General features: G+C 33.2%; 2 protein-coding genes across 2 annotated transcripts; both read left to right on the forward strand.

Annotated features, from left to right (window-relative positions):
• The first annotated feature begins 13,211 nt into the window (after positions 1-13,211).
• On the forward strand, positions 13,212-16,449 carry LOC143539448 (uncharacterized). The gene is made up of 13 exons (XM_077032764.1): positions 13,212-13,355; positions 13,981-14,071; positions 14,178-14,262; positions 14,347-14,431; positions 14,506-14,575; positions 14,693-14,808; positions 14,898-15,144; positions 15,222-15,427; positions 15,553-15,627; positions 15,705-15,774; positions 15,846-15,926; positions 16,006-16,085; positions 16,184-16,449. The coding sequence occupies exons 1-13, from the start codon at positions 13,240-13,242 to the stop codon at positions 16,260-16,262; spliced, it is 1,401 nt and encodes a 466-aa protein (XP_076888879.1). The 5' UTR covers positions 13,212-13,239; the 3' UTR covers positions 16,263-16,449.
• Positions 16,450-17,908: 1,459 nt separating this feature from the next.
• LOC143539449 (uncharacterized) lies at positions 17,909-20,548 on the forward strand. Its single transcript, XM_077032765.1, has 13 exons — positions 17,909-18,013; positions 18,264-18,354; positions 18,457-18,529; positions 18,621-18,687; positions 18,770-18,836; positions 18,907-18,976; positions 19,049-19,094; positions 19,178-19,361; positions 19,541-19,746; positions 19,877-19,942; positions 20,051-20,159; positions 20,243-20,322; positions 20,425-20,548. Exons 5-13 carry the CDS (start codon positions 18,771-18,773, stop codon positions 20,498-20,500), a joined length of 903 nt encoding a protein of 300 aa, XP_076888880.1. The 5' UTR covers positions 17,909-18,013; positions 18,264-18,354; positions 18,457-18,529; positions 18,621-18,687; position 18,770; the 3' UTR covers positions 20,501-20,548.
• The last annotated feature ends 847 nt before the right edge of the window (positions 20,549-21,395 follow it).

Below are 21,395 nucleotides of genomic sequence, written 5' to 3' on the forward strand. Positions count from 1 at the left end.
ATAGTCTTTTGAAAAACTAATAAATATTAACGTATTATCTTGTTGAATAACTTCTCCTATTTTCACTCTCCATTAACATAGGGAAGTTATACTAAACACAAATCCAAGATCAAAACATATTATTTATCAGATCTTTAAATATCGTTCATCAGTATCGATCATCAAATCAAGAAAATTAATTTTCATATTCTCAGGTATGTATAAATTCTTTAATCGAAAGAGTCCCAATTATTTTACTATACCTTTATCTACTAAATGTGTTTTGAATCAAAAACACAATATACATACAGTTCCTTTTTCTTTCATTATAAGGTTGTTATATATTAATAGGATAATTATTAATTCTTTGTTTTTTGTAGTTATGGATAAATCGAGCACACATTCAAATATGGATATTATTCCAATTCAATACCAAATTGAAGAACCTATTCAGGTTGTTCACGAAGAGTTGATGGATAATGATGCTGGTGAAGAAGTTGGTGTTGAAGAACGTGGTGATCAAAGAGGTACTAATACTTTGTTTCGTATGAAGATGACAAGAAGATTTTGTAGCAAATGTGGTCGTTTTGGTTATCATGATGCTAGGAATTGTCAGTTTAAATAAATTTTAGCTTTGGGTTTTCTTTTCTGATGTTAAACTCTAGTTTTATCTATTCAATAAAATTCTATTTGTTTTGCTATTGAGAAAAAATTTGTGATCTGTTGATTTATTTGCATATATGTCAATTATTAAATGTTATCACTTAATTGTAGATTTGCTTGAAAGTCATAATGAAAATTCATCACACAATCAGTCATACACATCACCTAATGGAACAAGATATTGGTCGCCCAACGTTGACGATGACCTTAAACCAGTTGTGGGTAGGATATATCCCACATGGGAGGATGCTGAAATAATGTATAAGTTGTATGTGGATAAGGCTGGATTTGATACATGGTTATCTCTATCAAGAGACATAAGGGTGTTATTACTAATAGGTATATCCTTTGTAACAGAGCAGGTATTTATCGCGGCAAAGACATTGATACACTAATTAAAAAGTCTCCATGTAGCATCAACTACAAGGTTACCGATTGCCAAGCACGTGTAAGACTAAAAGCTTTAAAAGGTACCCCCAGCTTCCAATTATACGAGTTTGTGGAAAGTCATAATCATGGTCTTGTTGCTGATGAGATTAAGGACTTAACATGTAGTCGTCGTCAGTTGGATTTTAGTGACCATGAATTTATACACAAAGCTCGATTGGTGAGTATTGGTGCGACAAGAGCCTACAGAATACAATCTGCGTTAAAGGGCGGTCATCACATGGTTCGAGGTACAAAAGTAGAGTACACAAATAGTTCAAGGATTGTGAAAGCTTTCATAGGAGATAAAGATGCACAGATGGTGTTAAATACCATAAACGGACGTATGAAGAACTTACATAATTACTATTTTTTTACGTTGCTGTCAAAGGCGAGTTGCGATCTTTATTTTGGGCTGATGAGGTTGCAAAATGCAACTATAGCGTATTTGGCGATGTTTTAGCATTTGACGCCACATACAAAACAAATATGTAAGTTTTTATATGTGGTCTTTTATATTAATGTATTTACTTTTTTAATTTTTAATTCGCTTTTCAGGTACGGCATGATTTTTGTCCCTTTTACTGGAGTTGATCATCACAAGAAGTGTGTAACGTTTGGTGCGGGTTTGTTACACAATGAAACAATCGAATCATACAAGTGGTTGTTAGAGTCTTTTCTTGAAGCTCATGGTAATAAGCAACCAACACTAGTTTTAAGCGATCAAGATCCAGCAATGAAGCAAGCAATATCTATCGTTTTAACTAAATCTGTTCATCGACTTTGTATGTGGCACATTATGGATAAACTTCGTTTGAAGGTTAGACACATATGTATCTGTATATACTAGTTATAAATAAGCATAGAAATTTAATTTTTGTTAAATTAATTGAACGAAAGCAGTTTTTATAGCACCCGTCTTTTTTTTCTTATTACGTATTTATAAACTTTCTAAAAATCATATGGTAATCATTGTTTACATAAGTGTCATTCTTTTTTACTTACATTCTGTGCATATAAGGAGAAATAATAATTCACATATTATTTTAACCTCTTTTAAATTAACATTTTGAATACTAATGTATAGTTGCATTAATTATGTTTATAGGTATCAAAGGAACGATTAAAAATGGAGAGTTGCGTAGAAGTATACACAAGCTAGTTTGGAATGTCTTTATTGACCCACCTACGTTTGAGCGAAAATGGGTAACGCTAATGACAGAATTTAAATTGAATGATCACGATTGGCTTAAACAAATGTATGATATTCGTGAACAATGGGTCCCTGGTTATTTTAGGGATATACCCATGTATTGTTTGATGAAGACCACGTCCAGATGCGAGAGCTCCAATGCTAGTTTTAAAGTTAATTCTAGCCATTCCAACACACTTGTACAATTCATGTTGTGTTTTGAATTATCAATGGGCACACAACGGGAAAAGCAAAGAGTTTTGCAGAACAAAACTATCACAACAACTCCTCGTTATCGTCTTAACACTCCTATCGAACAACATGCTGGTTATGTATACACTCGGGACATTTTTTTCGAGGTTCAAAAAGAGATGATAAAAAGTGCAACATCCTGTATGATAGGTATTCCTGAAGTTGTAGATGATACCAAAGTTTATTTGATTCATCACAAGGACAAAAGATATGGTTTCGTTGGGAGGTTTAAGGTATTGTTATATGTATATAAATCATGAATATTTTTTTTCTTATATTTACATACTTTTTTGATGATAAATTTGTACTCGGGATATAACAATGTAGGTTTCCATCAATTTGATTGATACGACTGTTAGCTGCTCGTGCATGTTGTATACACGTATTGGATATCTATGTCGTCATGTGTTTTCTGTATTCAGAATGGAGAATATTGACAAAATTCCAGATCATTACATATCCAAGCATTGGGACACTTATGCGCTGCTAAACAGTGTGTATAGCATTGAAAATAGGATTGGGGTTGACAACAATGAAAAATCAAGGATTAGGATTGAGGTTGTTGATGATGTGCAGAAGTGTTTGGACCGTTTAAGGGATCAAAACGAAAGACTTAATGCATTTGCTACAAAGATTAAGGAACTGAAGAAGGAAATTTTTGAAGAATTTCCACACAACCCAAACCATAGAAACCAGAAAGCCATGATTGAAGAATTGCTTCAACAATCTCAACCTGAAGAGGTTTGTATTACAGCCCCTAAAGGTATTAAGAACAAAGGTAGTGGGAAACGCAGGCTAATCGGCGCACGGGAGAACTCATATTTGCAGCAGTCACCTTCCTCCTTTTGGAATCACTCACTACATCCAATAATTAGCCAATCAAACAAAGTAAGCATTATATGTAAAATTTATTTTATATTTATATCCCTTGATTTTGATATATGTAAAATTCAAACAAAGTAACTTTCTAATCTTTATTATGATCTACATTTACACCATTCAAAGGTGTAGCAGACCTTTTTTTCCTTTTAGACTCACTCACTACAAACAATTACCAAAAACTTTACACTTCTTAAAACTTAACATACTAACGAAAACGTAACATACCTTGGCTTTGTTTTTGCATACTATCTATCCATGAACGATTATTAATGACAAAGTCTGTACACATTAACACAACATGTTGGATTTGAGTCCATAATTTACAAAATCTAAAAATGTGTTACTAATAATAATACAATAACAGATCATTACCATCATTTTTGTTCTCATCTCCAATTAATATGGATGATCTTTTCAAAGATCTTTTATTACTTTTCCCCATATCTCAGTAGCTTTTCCTACACACATGATAAAACAATATTAGATGATACTTTGACAACCGAAACACATGATAATAAACATTAAATTGAACCCATAATTTTAACATTGACATCTATAATTTACATGACATACACCTGTGTATATCAACATATTAAAAAATATATACAAACTCAGCCATATCATTGACATTAACATTGATATCCGTATTTCACAAAAACTTACACGCGTGCAAAATATACTAGACTAAGCCATATTTTAAATAATACAAGCAAATCCCATAATATTAACATTGATATCTATAATTTTTATAATTTACACCGATATCAATTTTATAACATTCCTTATAATTCACAAAAACTTACACGCGTGCAAAATATACTAGACTCAGCCATATTTTAATTAATACAAGCAAATCCGATAACAATAAAGCTACTGAAAAAAATTAAAGCTACTGATGTCCTGGTTTACATTGCAAATCAAATCTACTTCCTAACAACTCAATTGAATCGCAAATATGTGTAACATCCCGAAATTTCCAAAATAATATTTATTGTATTACTTAATAATAGAGGGAAAGTTTACTCGGGTTATCGGGAAATAAATAAATAGAGTATGAGTTGATATGGGTCGGGCTAGTGTTGGGTAATGGATATGGGTTATGGACTTGGGTTATGAAAGAAGGAAGGAGAGTCCATGGGCTTAAGCCCATGATCCCTAAATATAAATACCATTAATCACCATTTAATCCTCATTCTCACATATTCCATACACCACCAAAACACACACAACACCATCTTATAACCCGAACCAAGATCCGAAGGCGAAAACCCGAGCTTGTTAGTGCTGGAACGTCGTGACGGACCAAAACAACATCAAGGCTTAACCGGGTTCGTAGTTCGACTCGTTCAAGGTACGTTTATAGTTAGAAATCGTTCGTATAGGTTCGGTTTGATTTGGGAAATCATAGATCTGTGTTAGTTTGTTATAAACGAACCTAAAACAACAAATATTACTGGAATTGATTAGCATTTGATAGGTTAATTGTTAACCTAAAAGAACCCGTAACCTATATGCCTAAATCGCACCCCTTAAACATCGATGTTAGGCCGATTTGATGGTTGGGGTTTGTAGGCGCTGGTCAGATGATTCCGTGGATACCTAAATCGAGTTATTTGGTTAAGAAACGAAGATGATTAAGGATGAACAGTAGTTGCAGCCGACAACTTCGCCTGCAAGCTAAGTTCGCCTGATGAACTTCGCCTGCAAGCTAAGTTCGCCTGATAACAACTTCGCCTAAAGCTAAGTTCGCCTGATGACAACTTCGCCTAAAGCTAAGTTCGCCTGATGACAACTTCGCCTAAAGCTAAGTTCGCCTGATGACAACTTCGCCTAAAAGCTAAGTTCGCCTGATGACAACTTCGCCTAAAAGCTAAGTTCGCCTAAGGGTTAACTTCGCCTAAAGCTAAGTTCGCCTAAGGTTTAACTTCGCCTAAAGCTAAGTTCGCCTAAGGTTTAACTTCGCCTAAAGTCGAGTTCGCCTAAGGTTTAACTTCGCCTAAAGTCGAGTTCGATTAGAAAATAAATTATAAACGATAAGTAAAAGTAAGTTAATACTAGGCCGCCAGATTAGATCAGGCGAGTATTGATACGTGTAACTTATACAGTCAGCCGAGCTCAGTTAAAGAAGGGATTTACAACTATCGGAGGAAGAGGCAGAGTTCAGGTGAGTTTCTAGCCCCATTTATGTGTTATGTTTTCGGGGCTGTGTGCATACTCGATATGTTTGTTAATACGCTTATCCTAAGAGATAAGTGTATGCCTTATGTGAATAATGTGATATGTATGAATGATGGTTTGACGGTACGTGAACGATCTTCGGATATTGCACGTACTGTCAGGTTGTAACGCTAAGTATAAGGTAAGTATGATATGTATGCTTATGTGTAAGAATGTGATAAAGTTAATAAAAGAAGGAAAGGATGGTTGTATGGTTACGAAGAGGGTACCGGGCCCTAATAATACTCGAGGTATGATGTATGGTTGTATGGTAACGAAGAGGGAATCGAACCCTATTAATATTCGAGAACTAGGGAACCGAACCCTACTAATATTCGAGGAAAGAGGGACCAAACCCTTATAATATCTGTGATGTTAGGGACCAGACCCTTATAATATCTGTGATGTTAGAGACCAGACCCTTATAATATCTGTGATGTTAGGGACCAGACCCTTATAATATCTGTGAGGTTATAGGGCGAAAGGCTCTTTAAAACGTATGATTATGTATGTAAAGAAAGTATGAAGGTAAGAATGAAAGTATATGCAATTATGTGTGTATGAAAGAAAGTTAAGAGGTTAAGTATGAAATGTAAGAAGGTAGTGTATGATTATGTGATTAACTAGAACTCACTCAGCGTAGCTGACTTTTAGTATGCACGCAGGTGAGTAGGATGAGGCAGCTCGCTTGAGGAGACACGTGGCACTAAATAAGAGGCTGGCATCGGATGACTCAAGAAGTTTAAGTTTAATGTTTCGTTTATTTTGAAAGACAAAATGATGTTTTAGGACAAGACGTGTTTTGTTATGAAATGTTTTATGAAAGTTTTTATATTCCGCGAAAGTTTTAATGAACTCTGATTTGTAATAACTGTGTTTATGAGTAAATCCGACGCTAAAGTAAGGCTACCGGGTTCGGGGCCTTACAATATGTATTAATGAAAAAAGTTGAACTTTTCATTATCATATATATAAGTCAACGTAATGGCTATGATAATATAAATGAAATATACTGAAATCTTATGCATAAAATTAATAATAAAGCAATTGATAAGACAAAAATCTAATACAAAAAATAAATAATGAAGCAATTAAATTTGATTACTCTATATTCAATGTTGCAGATGACCAACCTACGATGAGTTAACTGGTGGAAATCGACTTCCATTTGGATGAATATATATTACTCCTAATCTGTATAATTAGGGATAAGGGGATACGAATTTGAATTTGAATTTCAATTTACATAACAATCGGGGTGATAAACTGGTCGTCTTCTCTGTCTTCTCTGTTTGCACATTTTTTGGAATCAACCCAAATAGAATTCAGAAATATCAGGGATACAAACACATGTATTACGTTTTACATAAATTTTTTTGACGATATTACCCTTACCAGATTAAATAAATAATATTCAGTTTGATTTATAATTACAAATATGCCACTGATCTTATTAATAGCATATATGTAAATCAATGGATAGGATGGGTTCTTTTAGTTCTTAATTATTTTTGGGTTCTTAGAGAATACCATCCCTATATATATATATATATATATATAAATGATCAAATACAATAATCCTTTATCATACAATAGCTACGCGAGTTTCTTCACCATCGATTTTCAAAAAACACGTGACCGTTTCTGATCCTCTGCTCCACTGCTCCATCGATTCCGTGCGCCTTCACCGTCACCGTCGCATGATTGCATCTACCGTCGCGACCGTCGACGGTACCGTTGTGAACACCATCTTCCTCGTCACGCCTTTTTCACAGGTGATAAAATTGACCAATTAAAATTGAAATTGTTGAACTAATTGATCAATTAAACTTTGAAATTGGTCAAATGAATCATCAATTTGAAGTTTCAATTAATCAATTTTGAGTTTTGAGTAAACCCAGTTGCAGACGTTCCATTTTTTGTTCATATGATCGAATCAATGATCAAATTAACGGTCGATTGACGATTGTTTGATGATTATGAGATTATATGAAGTGATTTCAATGTTCAATTTCATGTTTACAGGTGTTTAATTTTTTTTGTTAGTTTTAGAAGTTCTGAACACCCAGATTTTCTTAGAACTTCTAAACTTTATCAGTTTTGAACAGCCAGAACTTCTTAGAACTTCTAAACTTTACCAGTTTGAACACACAAACTTCTTAGAACTTCTAAACTTTATTAGAACTTCAATACTTTTTTGAACACCCAAATCTTCTTTGAATGTATTAGAACGTTTAAAGATGTTCTTTTTTGGTCAGAACGTTTAAAGGTATTCCGTTTTGTTTCTGAACGTTTAAACATAATATTTGTACTGAACTTATAAACAACATTATTTAAAAACGTATAAAGAGAACGTATAAACTTTTTGTACTGAACTTTTAAAGTTCAATTGATTATGTTCTGAACGTTTAAACATAACGTATAATATGTTTAAACAGAACGTATAAACAGATCGTATAAACTTAATGTTAATACATTAAATGTCAAAACCCAGAACTCAAAACTCAAAATTGATCGACGAAAGCTTCAAATTGATGATTAATTGGATCAATTTCAAGGTTAATTGATCAATTAAGCTCATCAACAATTTCAATTTCAATTTCAATTAGAAATTGCTTAACTGACCTGTGACCAACGATCGATGGTGGTGACGGACGATGGTGGTGCTCATGACAGTAGACGATGGTCGTGATGGTGGACTTTGATGGGTATGCGTTAAGTATTTTTAGGTTAATTACAATTATGCCACTAAGCAGTTTTAATTTCAATTAGAATCGGTGGTGTAGGAAGTCGCGTACCTAATGTACGATAACTGATTATTGTACAATAACCCACCCATATATATATATATATACACACACACGGGTACTAATTAGATTTGAGGGTATTGGAAACATTACAATCTGTGTAAGACAAACTATTTCTTGATCGCAAATGGAGAAGTCGCCCGTAAATCCAAAGGAAGAAAATGTCACAAGAGATATATTAACATATTAATTTCCTAGCCGTCAATTATGAAGTTATCACCCAACAAGTATATGTAAAATAGTTATAACTAAGATCACCAGATGATATATCTTGACTTGATGTAGAAACAGTGTCCAACTGTTTTGCTATTTGAATTATTTCAAATACAAGACTGACTTTTTTTTTTCTTTTTGTATCTTTAGGTGGCTTAGAAATACCACCTTGGTTTCAAGATGGTAATTTGTTAATTACTATTTATTTTTAATTGGTTTTGCTAATTACTTTTTGGGGCGTTGATATATTTCATGAAAGTCACAAGGGGGAGTGACTTTGCTTAAAGCGGCTGATCGCAGATCATAGATCATGCGGAACAAGACACAAACAAGGAAGAACATGGCTCTATTAAGCCAAGATGCAAGCCCCAATGTACATGAAACGGTATCGCACTCACGAATTGTAGAGATTCATCAAACTTGCAACCTCTTGGGACTTTCATGAAAGCTAGCTTGTTGTCCAAAGTCGCCTCCTCCTCCGACTTACCTAGTTTTACAAGTAATTAATAAAACGTCTATAATTAAATCAAGATGGTATTTACTAAACAATCTAAAGATACAAACAAAAATTTCTTCAAATATCATTCAGAATCAAACACCAACCAACATAGCATATATATATATATATATGTAGGAAATTTGATTAAACATATATAGCAACAAACAATCCCCGCTGTTCCGAGTTTCAACTATGTCATTAAGATCCAAGATCACTCCATAATTTTGCATCTTCTTACACTAAATGAGAAACAAATTACAAAGAAAACCAGTAAGTTTGTATTAGGCTCTCTCCATATTATATACCATAGGCCTCTGAAATTTGAGATGGTGAACAATAAATGATGAGCTACTGGCGGAGCTATAACATGAAATCACAGCAAAAAAGATTGACTACTGTGAGGTACTTATTTTACAAGAGTATAAACAGTTAAAATCAATTAGGGATGATAAAGGAGACTGTTGAGTGTTGACACAAGAGTAAACAACAACAATCGAACCCCAGTAAATCCCACAACAAGTATTTCTTAACTAAAACAAATCATCCACACTCCCACAGCAATATTATCAATAATTTGTCAAGAAATAAGGATTAGGGCACAAACAAAAATAATGCAGATCTTACCCCGAAATATATAGTAGTAATAATCTTGTTCAAACTCATAAGAAATTAATAAGGATTTAGCTGTAGAACTAAGGCCTTCACTTCATTTACATTGGATGAAGTTTACATGAAGTACATCTGTGGTTGCACAGTGAATAGTTGAGATCTATAGATCTGGTTATAAACAAGAATGAAGATATGGGTGATCAAGATTTTTCAACTGAAGTAAAGTAAAACTATAGTACGTTCACTTTTTTCCTTCAGAAAAAATTGTGAAGGTTGGTTCATAATTAGGGTTTCAAAAGCCCAGTTGATCAAGGGAGAAAAGATTTCAGAAAACTTTTTCTTTTTCTTTTTTGTATGTGTCAAAATCACCAACAACATCCTTTAATGATATCAAAAAGCAATTCAAGGTATTAAAAAAATATTGCATCCAAAAGAGTTTTGTTGGACTAATTAATTTCAAATGGTGTAATGTTTATTATTGAGTCATAAATTTTGTTAAAAAAAAATCATTGGTTGTTGTTACTTGTTACCCTTGACTCCTTGAGTTTGTAAAATAGTTTGTTAATTAAATCATAAGTTTACAAGAAGGTTAAATACCTAAAAGTATATAAAACATGATCATGTGTACATTTTTATGTATGAAGAATTAAACGATATTTTCCCACTTCAATTATTGACATTTATACCTTATTAATTGCTCTATGTGAAATGGAAGATGTTTGCTTTATATATTGGTGTCACTATCTTAATCTTATTCCTTTCTTAGTTTTAATACTTAATAAATGAATATTAATAGATATTGTATCACATAACACACTTCTATTACCTTAATTCTTGTTTTCCTGTTTCATTTTTTTTAAAGGTATTTGGATTGCTAACAAGCCACTAATTCACTCGCACATCTCCATGCTACTCTTAAAAAGTTTAAAAAGTAAAAAAAATCATTCATAGATTTAAAAACCACATGTCTCAACCTAAAACCTGTATTTTTTTTGTCACAAAATGAGGGACTTGATATAAAAGAATAACAAGTAAATAAATAAATAAGATACAGAGTAACGACAAGCGGTCAAATTATAGTCAAGTAATCGACCACCTAGTCCACAACTGTCAACCACCATTAGCCACCGTCGAGTCCACCAACAGGTCATCGTTGACCACCAATATACCACCGTTTACCGACCACCAAGGTATGTTTTATTTTATTTTTTATATTTTCCAAATTCTTGATACATTTAATTTAACACTAATATATAATTTAGCCTTATATTGGGTGTTTTGTTAATTATTGAGCCAAAATTTGTTAGCCATTATTCCTCGTAAACTAGCAATTATGTTTTGTTAACAATTAATAATTAATAATTCTTGAGCCCCAAATTAGCAACTGTTTAACTATAATTTTCTAATTTCTTGAATTTGATTTTTAACAGTTATACCTACTTAACAATCATAAGGCGCTTAAAAACAAAAAAATGTTATGAAAGTTTCACGAATCATAGGCTAGCTTCATTGATTTTTTAATATAATTTTATTATTTATTTTATGTAGCAAATTAAACTAATTGAGTTTCTTACACCAAAATTTAAAAGTAAAAACAAAATTTACTAAAGATTTTTAGTTAAAATGTAACTCATGTTTTATGTCATTGTATTTTTTTTCCGTAAAAATGTAAATTTAAAGCATTAATAAGTAAAAAAATAATTAATAAAGTTTTAAAAAATACTTTCATATGAAACAGGTTATGTTCGGGCTCGTCTCAGATTAACCCATAAATGCGACCCGTTTAACACCCCTAAACGCTTCACTTTGTTACACTATGATTTTTTTATAATATGCATTTTAACAAAATCCGTTTTCTAGTATATGTATTTTGGGTAGGGTTGTCTAAACTGCTCACTACTCGTTCGTCGCTCGCTTAAAAATTGCTCGAAAAATGCTCGTTCGATTTCGGCTCGTTTTGAAAGTGAGTCGTTCGGCTCGGTTCGGTTTAAAAACAATCCAAGCACAAGCAAAGCCTCGCTCAGTTTGGTTCGGTTCATTTTGCTCGAATAATTTTTTATTTATTAGTTTTATATATAAACTTTATGTATATATATAAAAGTATACTATTTTTAAAAGTTTTTAAAATTTCGTCTTTTGTGTTGAATTCAAATTTCAAATTTGTAACACCCTTGGCAAACACAACATCGTCCCACTCTTAGACTATCTCACATCGGCCGTGGACAAGAGAGATCATTGGTTCATAAGTAATGTCCTGCCTCTTAACATCACCAACGCGTTTTGGGCTTATTTGGCTGTGGAACACATGAAAACTCCACGGTTAAGCGTGCTTAAGTGGAAGTAGTACTAGGATGGGTGACCACCTGGGAAGTCTCTACCTGGGCAACCAAAAACAAAGCCGTGAGTTCCCGGATGGGCAACCCATCGGGGGCAAAGTGGACAATATTGGTGGTACGAGAGGGGTGATCACAGTGGGTACGAGAGGCCGGGATGTTACAAAATTTAAACCTTAGCTACTTATTTTATATATGTTTTGTTGTTAATGTTAACTTTGAGTTTTATATATTTTAAATGTGGAAGTTTAGACAATTTAGAGTTGAAAGTAGGGATGAGCAAATTCGGTATTGGTACCGATTTGTACCGGTACCAAAAATACCGATCCTTAAAATCACAAATTATTGGTACCGGCACCGAACCCTGGTACCGAAATAGTCGGTTCGGTGCCGGTACGGACCGATGTTGAAGGTCAAATTTCAGGAAATACCGGTACCGTATCGATCCTGAAACTCAAAACTTTGGTATCGACGATCGGTACCAAAGTTTTGAGTTTCGGGATCGGCACGGTACCAGTATCGGTATTTCCTGATGACCTTACCGATATTAAGAATTTTTTATTTTTGGGATCGGTATTTTGGGTACTGGTAACGGTACCGTGCTCATCTCTTGAAAGTCTTAAATTAACGATATTTTGAAGTTTTAGAAATTTAAAATTGGAAACTTTATATGAAATCAAGAAAAACCAAGTCGTTCGGTTTAAAACCAAACCAAGTTCAAGCATAAAGATATCGCTCGTTTCTTTAATTTCAATTCGCTCAATTCAACTAGTTTTCAAATCAAATCAAGTATGAGTATGTTCACATTCGGTTCAGCTTTTCGGCTCGATTCGTGAACAACCCTAATCCTAATTTTTGGGTGAGTGAATTGGGTGTATTGGTATCTTCCATCATAAAAAATATCTTTCTTTAACCCCTCCACCAATATACAAACAAACAACCAACTCCTCTCTCTCTCTCTCTCTCTCTCTCTCTCTCTCTCACACACACACACACACCCCCCTAAAGCAACAACAAAATATGAAAATATCATAAACTCGCTTTACAAATAATATGATATTTTGCAGCAAGCATACCTGTCATGTCTTTCTTCTCAACACAACATGATGTGCAAATTTAGGGTTTCATTTCCTCTGCTTATTATATAATATAAATAGAAAGAAAGAAATGAGGTGGAACAGAATCGCAAATTCGTCACAAGCTTTCTCTGCTCACACTTTACTCTTCTGCTTCACCCTCTTACTCGTTCTCAAACTCGATCACCTTGTATTTTACTCTTGGTGGTATGTTTATTTTTCTTTTATTCATTTATTATATGTTACTTATTATTATTATTATTATTATTATTATTATTATTATTATTATTATTATATGTTACATGATTTGTGTTCAAATTTGCTCTGTTTTTGGGGTAGTAGTTAGGGTTTAATGAGTTTATCAATTAGGCGTAATAACCTTAATTAAATATAAAGTTAAGAACTTGTCATAAACATAATCATTCCCAATCGGTGGTTTTATTCTCATATTGTCAAAATGTCAACGAGTTACAATCGTTAGTAAAAGAGAGACTTGATAAAACAAACCACTAACGAAACAAACTGAACATAAATGAACACGTTACTGAACGTAGAACACAACCTCTGTTCATGTTCGTTCGTTTAACTAAACAAACAAAATTTCCTGTTTGTGTTTGTTCATTTATTAAATGAACAGACGTAAACGAGCTTCATGCCGAACGGTTCACGAACTGTTCGCTGAACGCTCGGTTTGTTTACGGTTATAATTTAGTTACGAATACTCTGCTGATACTTAGAATGAAATGTTCACTCTTCTAACTTAGAAACATTGGAATGCATTTAATCAATTACAATATGGTATTATGTTAATTGTTGTGTTTTTATTATGCAGGATCATATTCCTCCCGCTTTTCTTGTTTCATGCGGTTGTTGCTCGAGGAATGTTTTCTTTACCTGGACCGTCAGTTTCCCATGGCCGTCATGTGTGATATTTTCTTGTACTTTACTGTTTTATAACTATTATCTTTTTCATACGTTTTAGGGGATAACTTGTGAATCAGGTGAATAATAATGTTTCCTTTTGCACAGGTGGCACCATTTCATGCGATTGTTGCCACACCTTTGCTTATCTCATTTGAACTGCTTCTTTGTGTCTTTCTGGAGAGTGCACATGGTATAGTGATTTATTGATACAAATTTGTTTTCTTTAATCCCGCATGTTCATATTTCTGAAATCATTTTAACTTCTTTCGCACAGTGAAGAAAACTCCTACTGTAAGCTTGAAGATTGTCTTTCTTCCATTGTTGGCACTTGAAGTAGCTATTCTTGTTGACAATTTCAGGTCATCTTTCTTTTTACCTTTTTTTAATCTCTCTGGTTTACTGGCTCACAACTATCTAATTTTGTGATGTGCAGAATGTGCAAAGCTTTACTACCGGGAGATGATGATCTCTTGAGCGATGAGGCAATATGGGAGACACTTCCTGTGAGTATAGCTCATTAAAATATAAACACGATGCACTTTTATTCAGATATTAAATTTTGAAGAGATTTATCTTCATCTGAATGAAACTACTGCTAAATGATTGTTCTTTGTTTTCAGCATTTTTGGGTTGCAATCTCCATGGTTTTCTTTGTTGCTGCTACCTTGTTCACCCTTTTAAAGCTATCAGGTGACATAAGTTCTTTAGGCTGGTGGGACTTGTTCATAAATTTCGGGTATAGTTATTTAAATATTTTTCACCTTTGCATCTAATACATTTTAGCTATTCTAACATAGTAACATGTTACAAGATTATGCATTACAGAATTGCAGAGTGCTTTGCGTTTCTTGTTTGTACAAAGTGGTCTAATCCTGTGACTCAGAGAGATTCTCAAATACCAATAGCAAGCTCATCACCCACAGCTATTAGATATCTTGATTTGAACGGTGGTTTAGCGGGGTCCACAGAGGATACATCTGAGGATAGGATGTGTGGTCCACAAGATGTAGGTGGCCATCTTATGAAAATTCCCATCATCGGTTTTCAAATCCTCCTTTGTATGCGCTTGGAGGTATATTTAAATTTCAGTTTACTTATTTTTTATAGCAAATAAACCATTTTAACTATCATTAATACCTTGACTTGCAGGGTAAACCTGCTGCTGCTAGATTTATCCCTCTTCCTGTCGTCTTCTCTCCTATATTTTTAGTGCAAGGATTAGGAGTACTTTTTGCAGCATCTAATTTAATCGAGAAAATTGTCACTTTGTTACGTACCGGTGCCGGTACAGGAATATACTTTACATACGCTGCTAGAGCCCGTGATTCGTTTGGTTTTTTGCAACGTGGCTCCAGGTAAACTGACCCCTTTACTCGTAAGTTTGGTGGCCTGTTTTGACCCTTTTTGTTGATCCGCTTGACCTGCCCATTTTGCCACCTCAGCGTTTTTGATTTGTACTGTTATTGTATGTACTATGTAGGCTGCTTGGTTGGTGGTCAACTGAAGAAGGAAGCCGAGAAGAACAAGCACGGATTTACTACAACGGGTCTTCTGGGCAAGTTCATTTTCTTTATTATGGTACTTAATTACAAGTCTGCCATTCTCTCTACTTATTACACATGTGAATTTCAGATACAACACGTTTTCTGGTTATCCACCTGAGGTAGTAAAGAGATTGCCCAAGAAGGATCTAACCGAGGAGGTACTTTTTGCATATTCAGTTTGCCAAGTTGGAAAATAAAACTAACTTGATTATTAATTTGCCTTTTAAAGGTTTGGAGACTTCAAGTAGCTCTTAATGAGCAAACGGAAATCACAATATCCAGTCAGCAAAATTTTGAAAGACTTCAAAATGTAAGATTATATATTGTTTTGAATTATGATTTTATACCTCCTGAGTTGTTATAGTCTGATCTTAATATGCAAACTTCAGGATAAAATATTATGTAGGATTTGCTTCGAAAGGGATATAAACACGGTGTTACTCCCTTGTAGGCATCATATCCTTTGCAGGTACTTGTTGTTTTGTTTGTATGTTATTATGGTAAAAAGATATATCTGCCAACTCTAAATTGTTGTTGTAATAACTTTGATTACCTCTCTTTTTGCAGTATTTGCAGTGAAAGATGTCAAAAATGCCCAATATGTCGTGTTATCATCGAAGAACGCTTGCCTGTATATGATGTATAGCTTTTATTACCTAGGTGACTATAGTTCCTAAAGAAAAAGGTTTACCTACCTTATAGTGTAGAAACTGTAATGTATAGTTTTTATTACATGTTTGGTTGATCCGTATAAGATTGCTTATATTGTCGCAGAGTGTAAATACATGTTTATAACATTTTTGGTTGCTCAGTTGTCAACATTTGAGATATATATATATATATATATATATATATATATATATATATGGATTGTATCTATGTTTACATAAGTTATGAGCCGCCAACGGTTGGAGACAGTTCATGAGCTAAAGATGTTAAGTGGCTTGGTACCAAGGGAGTCCACAAAATACGTTGAAACCCTCGATGAAACATGTCAACTGTGGCATTATTGGTGATTTGATGAGTTGAACCTTCGAAATTAAAAACGCCTCTTATATTTATTCGTGTCAAATATCCTCCCCAGGACGTTCAAAATTGTGCAACCCAAACACGAAGTTTTTAACTCAAGAATATAAGTGAGACAAATTAAGTTGTATTCAAGTTGCTAACATGTTGACGAGTCGGCGTACATATAATTAAGCAGGTTAAACAACTCAACCTAAACATGACATGCAGGGCCGGCTCTTGAGGTGTGGGATCCGCACCTTCGTCCGGGGCACGGTTTCGATAGAGGGCATAAAGTTTTAAACATATATTAGTTTTTTTAAACATTAACAAGTGAAACTGGGCCAATGGTTTGTGAAATAATGAGAAAAGAAGGAAAGAAGATATTAAAAAGAAAAAGAACATCACCGGAAAATTTTCAGGTGAATGTGAAGTAGCAGCGACAATGTAAGTGCTGGAGTAGAGAAGATATCAATAATATTATTTTATTATTAATTTGTGCACACTTTAATTTCTTTAACATGGACTTTTCTTTTCTTTTTTAAATAATACAAAGTTAAAGTAAATTGTCAATTTTAATTGGGACCAAACCAAAATCTATTTAGTAAGGAATACTGTGAAAACTTTACGAATAATCGGTTAGTTGTAAGCGTTTTTTTAGAACGACGACTTTCTTATGTGTTAGGCCACCGCACTCTCCAATTTGGAGAGTATCATCCCTCACTTTGACCAGACTATGTTGTCTTAACCGAGCCTACGTTGGCTTCAGAGTTTGGCTTGAACGTTCCCTCGGGAAACCATACCGCCGACCAATATGTGTTAGGTCACTGCACTTTCCAATATCCACCGATAAGATATAAATATATTTGATTTAATTACTATATTTTTGCTATGTTTATGTTACTTACTTTTTATATGATACATAAAATCTCGAAGATGGCCTTGATGACATGTATATCAAATGGGTTGAATCTATATTGTTGCTAGTTAGTAAGATCACAAATGGTCTTGTCTTCTATTATTTTAGTTCCCATACTTTGTTTAATAATCCAGTTTATAAAAAAAGGTATTGTCTTATATCACATGAAGTCATGAACTGAGCATACGACTAGTTTAATAATGTCACAAAAGTTAAAAAAGAAAGACTTGAGTGTCAACTTTCAAATAAACTAATAAAAGTAAGATTCCAAATATACATCGTCTAATCACTGTCTTGTTAATTAAGTATCAATAGTTTAGTTTAGTTTAGGGTTTTGTTAGTTGTCAGGCTTAGAAAAACATGAGGAACAGAATCCTAGATTCCACCCAGGCTTTCTCGGCTCATACTTCACTCTTCTGTTTCACACTCTTACTTGTTCTCAAACTCGATCACCTCGTATCTTACTCTTGGTGGTATGTAATATGATTATGTTACTTACTTTTTTTATATATGTTACATGATTTCTGTTTCATATTCTGTTATGGGTCAAACTTAGGTATAATATATTAAATGATTATATAATATTTGATGAGTTTGTAAACTAGATAATATAACAAGAAAAGATTTATCAAATGTTATAATTCTTATGAATGCTCTGTTGATACATAAATTTAAACAAAATGGAATAATAATAATTTGTTATTGTTTATATATATTATGCAGGGTTGTGTTCTTCCCGCTATTCTTATTTCATGTAATTGTTGCCCGAAGAACGTCTTCTTCACGTGGACCGTTCATTTTCCATGGACTTTATGTGTGATATTATCTTGTACTATGTTAATCTATAATTGTTATCTTTCGAAATTTTTTAAGGGGATAACATTGGTAATTAATTCCCTCAGTTTTATATTTACAGGTGGCGCCGCGTCGTGTACCTTTCCTTATTGTATTTGAACTGCTTCTTTATGTCTTTCTGCAGAATTCATTTTGTATGTTGATTAAATCCAATAATACAAAACTTGTTTTCTTTAATCTCGAATGTTCACATTTCAAAAAATTACAATTTGTTGTTATACACAGTAAGCTTGAAGATTGTTTTTCTTCCATTGTTGGCATTTAAAGCAGCTATTTTTTATGACAATTTCAGGTCATCTATCTTAACTATTTTATCCAAAAAAATAATATAAATAAATAAATACACCTTGAACTATGTATTTTATGATTTGCAGAATGTGCAAAGGTTTATTATCAGAACGCGATGAAATTTCGGGTGGTACAATATGGCTGGCACTTCCTGTAAGTTTAACTCATTATAATATTAACATGATGAAACAACTACTGTTAGATAATTATTCTATATTTTCAGCATTTTTGGGTTGCGATCTCTATGGTTTTCTTCGGTATCGGTACTGTGTTCACTCTTAAAAAGCTATGCGGTAATATAACATCTTCCTTAAACAACTGTACAAAATATTAAACGCTATATTTTGATCACTTCCATTTATCAGGTGAACCAAATTCTTTAGACTGGTGGAACTTGTTCATATATTTCGGGTAACATGTTTGCTTTATATTTTAATTTTTAATCAATTTCAATCTTTATTTATTATGACATGTTACATAATCTTGCGTTACAGAATTGCCGAGTGTTTTGTGTTTCTTGTTTGTACAAAGTGGTGTAATCCAGTGATTCATAGTAGCATCGTGGGGTCCACAGAGGATATATCCGAGAATACGATGTGTGGTCTACAAGGCGCATATGGCTGTTTCATAAAATTTCTCATTATATGTTTTCAAATCCTTCTGTGTATGCGTTTGGAGGTATATTTTAATTTCCCGTTTACCTGCCACTTTACTGTAATTGTTTTGTACGTATTATTTTACACTTATATAATTGCAGTGAAACTTTTGTTTTTTAAAAAAATAAAAATAAAATAAAAAAATAAATTTTTTTTATTGTAAATAAACATTTAATTGTTAATAAATACCTTGACTTGCAGGGTAAACCTGCTGCTGCAAGATTTATTCCTCTTCCTGTTATATTCTCGCCCGTATTTCTAGTGCAAGGATTAGGAGTACTTTTTGCAGCAATTAGTTTATGGGAGAAAATCGTCATTTTACTACATACCAGGACCGATACAGTAATATACATTGGACGTGTTGCTAGACCCCGTGATACTTTTAATTCTTTGCAGCATGGCTCCAGGTAAACCGACTCGTTTACTCATAAATTTGTTGACTCAAGTTATGTTTTACTTCAAACGGGTCAAATGGACTAGACTCTAGAGCCCGGTTTTATTTCACCGTGTATAATTTTGTATTATGTGTCTATGTAGGCTTGGTTCGCGGTCAACTGGAAGTCGGGGAGAACAAACACGAATTAACTGCAATGAGTCTTCTAGGCAAGTTCGTTTTCTTTATTTTTTTAACTTTTTTTAATTTTTTTTTTGTAGTTTAATACGAATTACGATTTTGCCATTTTGTCTACTTATTTCACATGTGAATTGCAGATACAACACGTTTTCTACTTATCCACGTGAAACTGTAAAGACGTTTCCCAAGAAGGAGCAAGCGGAAATCACGGAATCCAGTCGGCAAGACGATGAAAGACTTCAAAATGTGAGCTTATATGAATCTAGAATCTTGACTTTTGAACTCACTCGTTCAATGTGTATAATTTGATGTTTATATGCAAACTGCAGGATGAAAACTTATGCAGGATTTGCTACGACAAAGAAATAAACACGGTGTTACTCCCTTGCAGGCATCGTATTCTTTGCAGGTACTTGTTTTTTTGTTTATTATTATTATGGTAAAACTTTGATATATTACATCTGTTATATCGATATTGATATATTAACTTTGATGTCTTCTCTGTATGCAGTATATGCGGTGAAAAATGTCAAAAATGCCCGATTTGTCGTGTTATGATCGGAAAACGTTTGGCTGTCGATGCATAACTGTTATGAAGTGTGTGAGGTGACTGATTTTCACAAGAAAAAGTTAACTTGAGTGGAATTGTAATGTTAGCTGATTTTGGTGGACAAATTGTAAATATATGTTTATAAGGTATTTTTTGTTTAGTAAAAATGTTTTTAAGACTTGGTATTTAAATTTTGGAATATTTTGTTTTAAAGTATGTAACCGGTTAAAAACAAAATATAGAACTATCCCTTTTAGATTTGTGATATTAACAAATTATGTGGAGCCAAGGTAGTAGTGTAGTACTAGTCCGGTTTAGGTGGCCCTTGTTTGTTTCAAATGAAGACGATTCAAGAGTACTTGACCAGATCAATTTATTTTTAAATAAAGACGGTTCAAGAGTACCTAACTAGATTGATTTTGTAGATGATTTATTATAAATGAAGACGGTTCAAGAGTACCTAGCTATATTGATTTTGTACACGATGTTAGATTTACCACCCGGTCCGATTTAGTTTTGAGAACAATGCTTAAGAGGGTCCTTATCACCATCCATCACAATCTACCATTTTTTACCGCCACTAACAAATCAAATCCATTGAAACAATGAATCTGACCTCAAAATCCTTTTTAACACTAAATTTCATCCAATGATTTAGAAATTTATATGCATGCTAGTTTTTATCTCCCGTATTACAGGGGTTGTGTTTCTTTCTCGTGCCTAATATTTTTATTTTTTGGGTTTTAATTTTATTTGTTGTAAGAAAGTTAATAATATATTTAGGGTTTGATGATGAAAAAGTTTCACAAATAAATGAGATGTTATAACCCGTTTAAAAGCTATGATTTTGGTAATTAATATAAGTAATATCTTTTTCTTAAAAAACTGGATATTAATTTTTAATATATCTCTATTTTATAATATTCTCATAT

Source organism: Bidens hawaiensis, unplaced genomic scaffold, assembly GCF_021521415.1.
Source record: "Bidens hawaiensis isolate Kalapana, Puna unplaced genomic scaffold, B.hawaiensis_p1.1 tig00011896_1, whole genome shotgun sequence".
Taxonomy (NCBI): Eukaryota; Viridiplantae; Streptophyta; class Magnoliopsida; order Asterales; family Asteraceae; genus Bidens; species Bidens hawaiensis.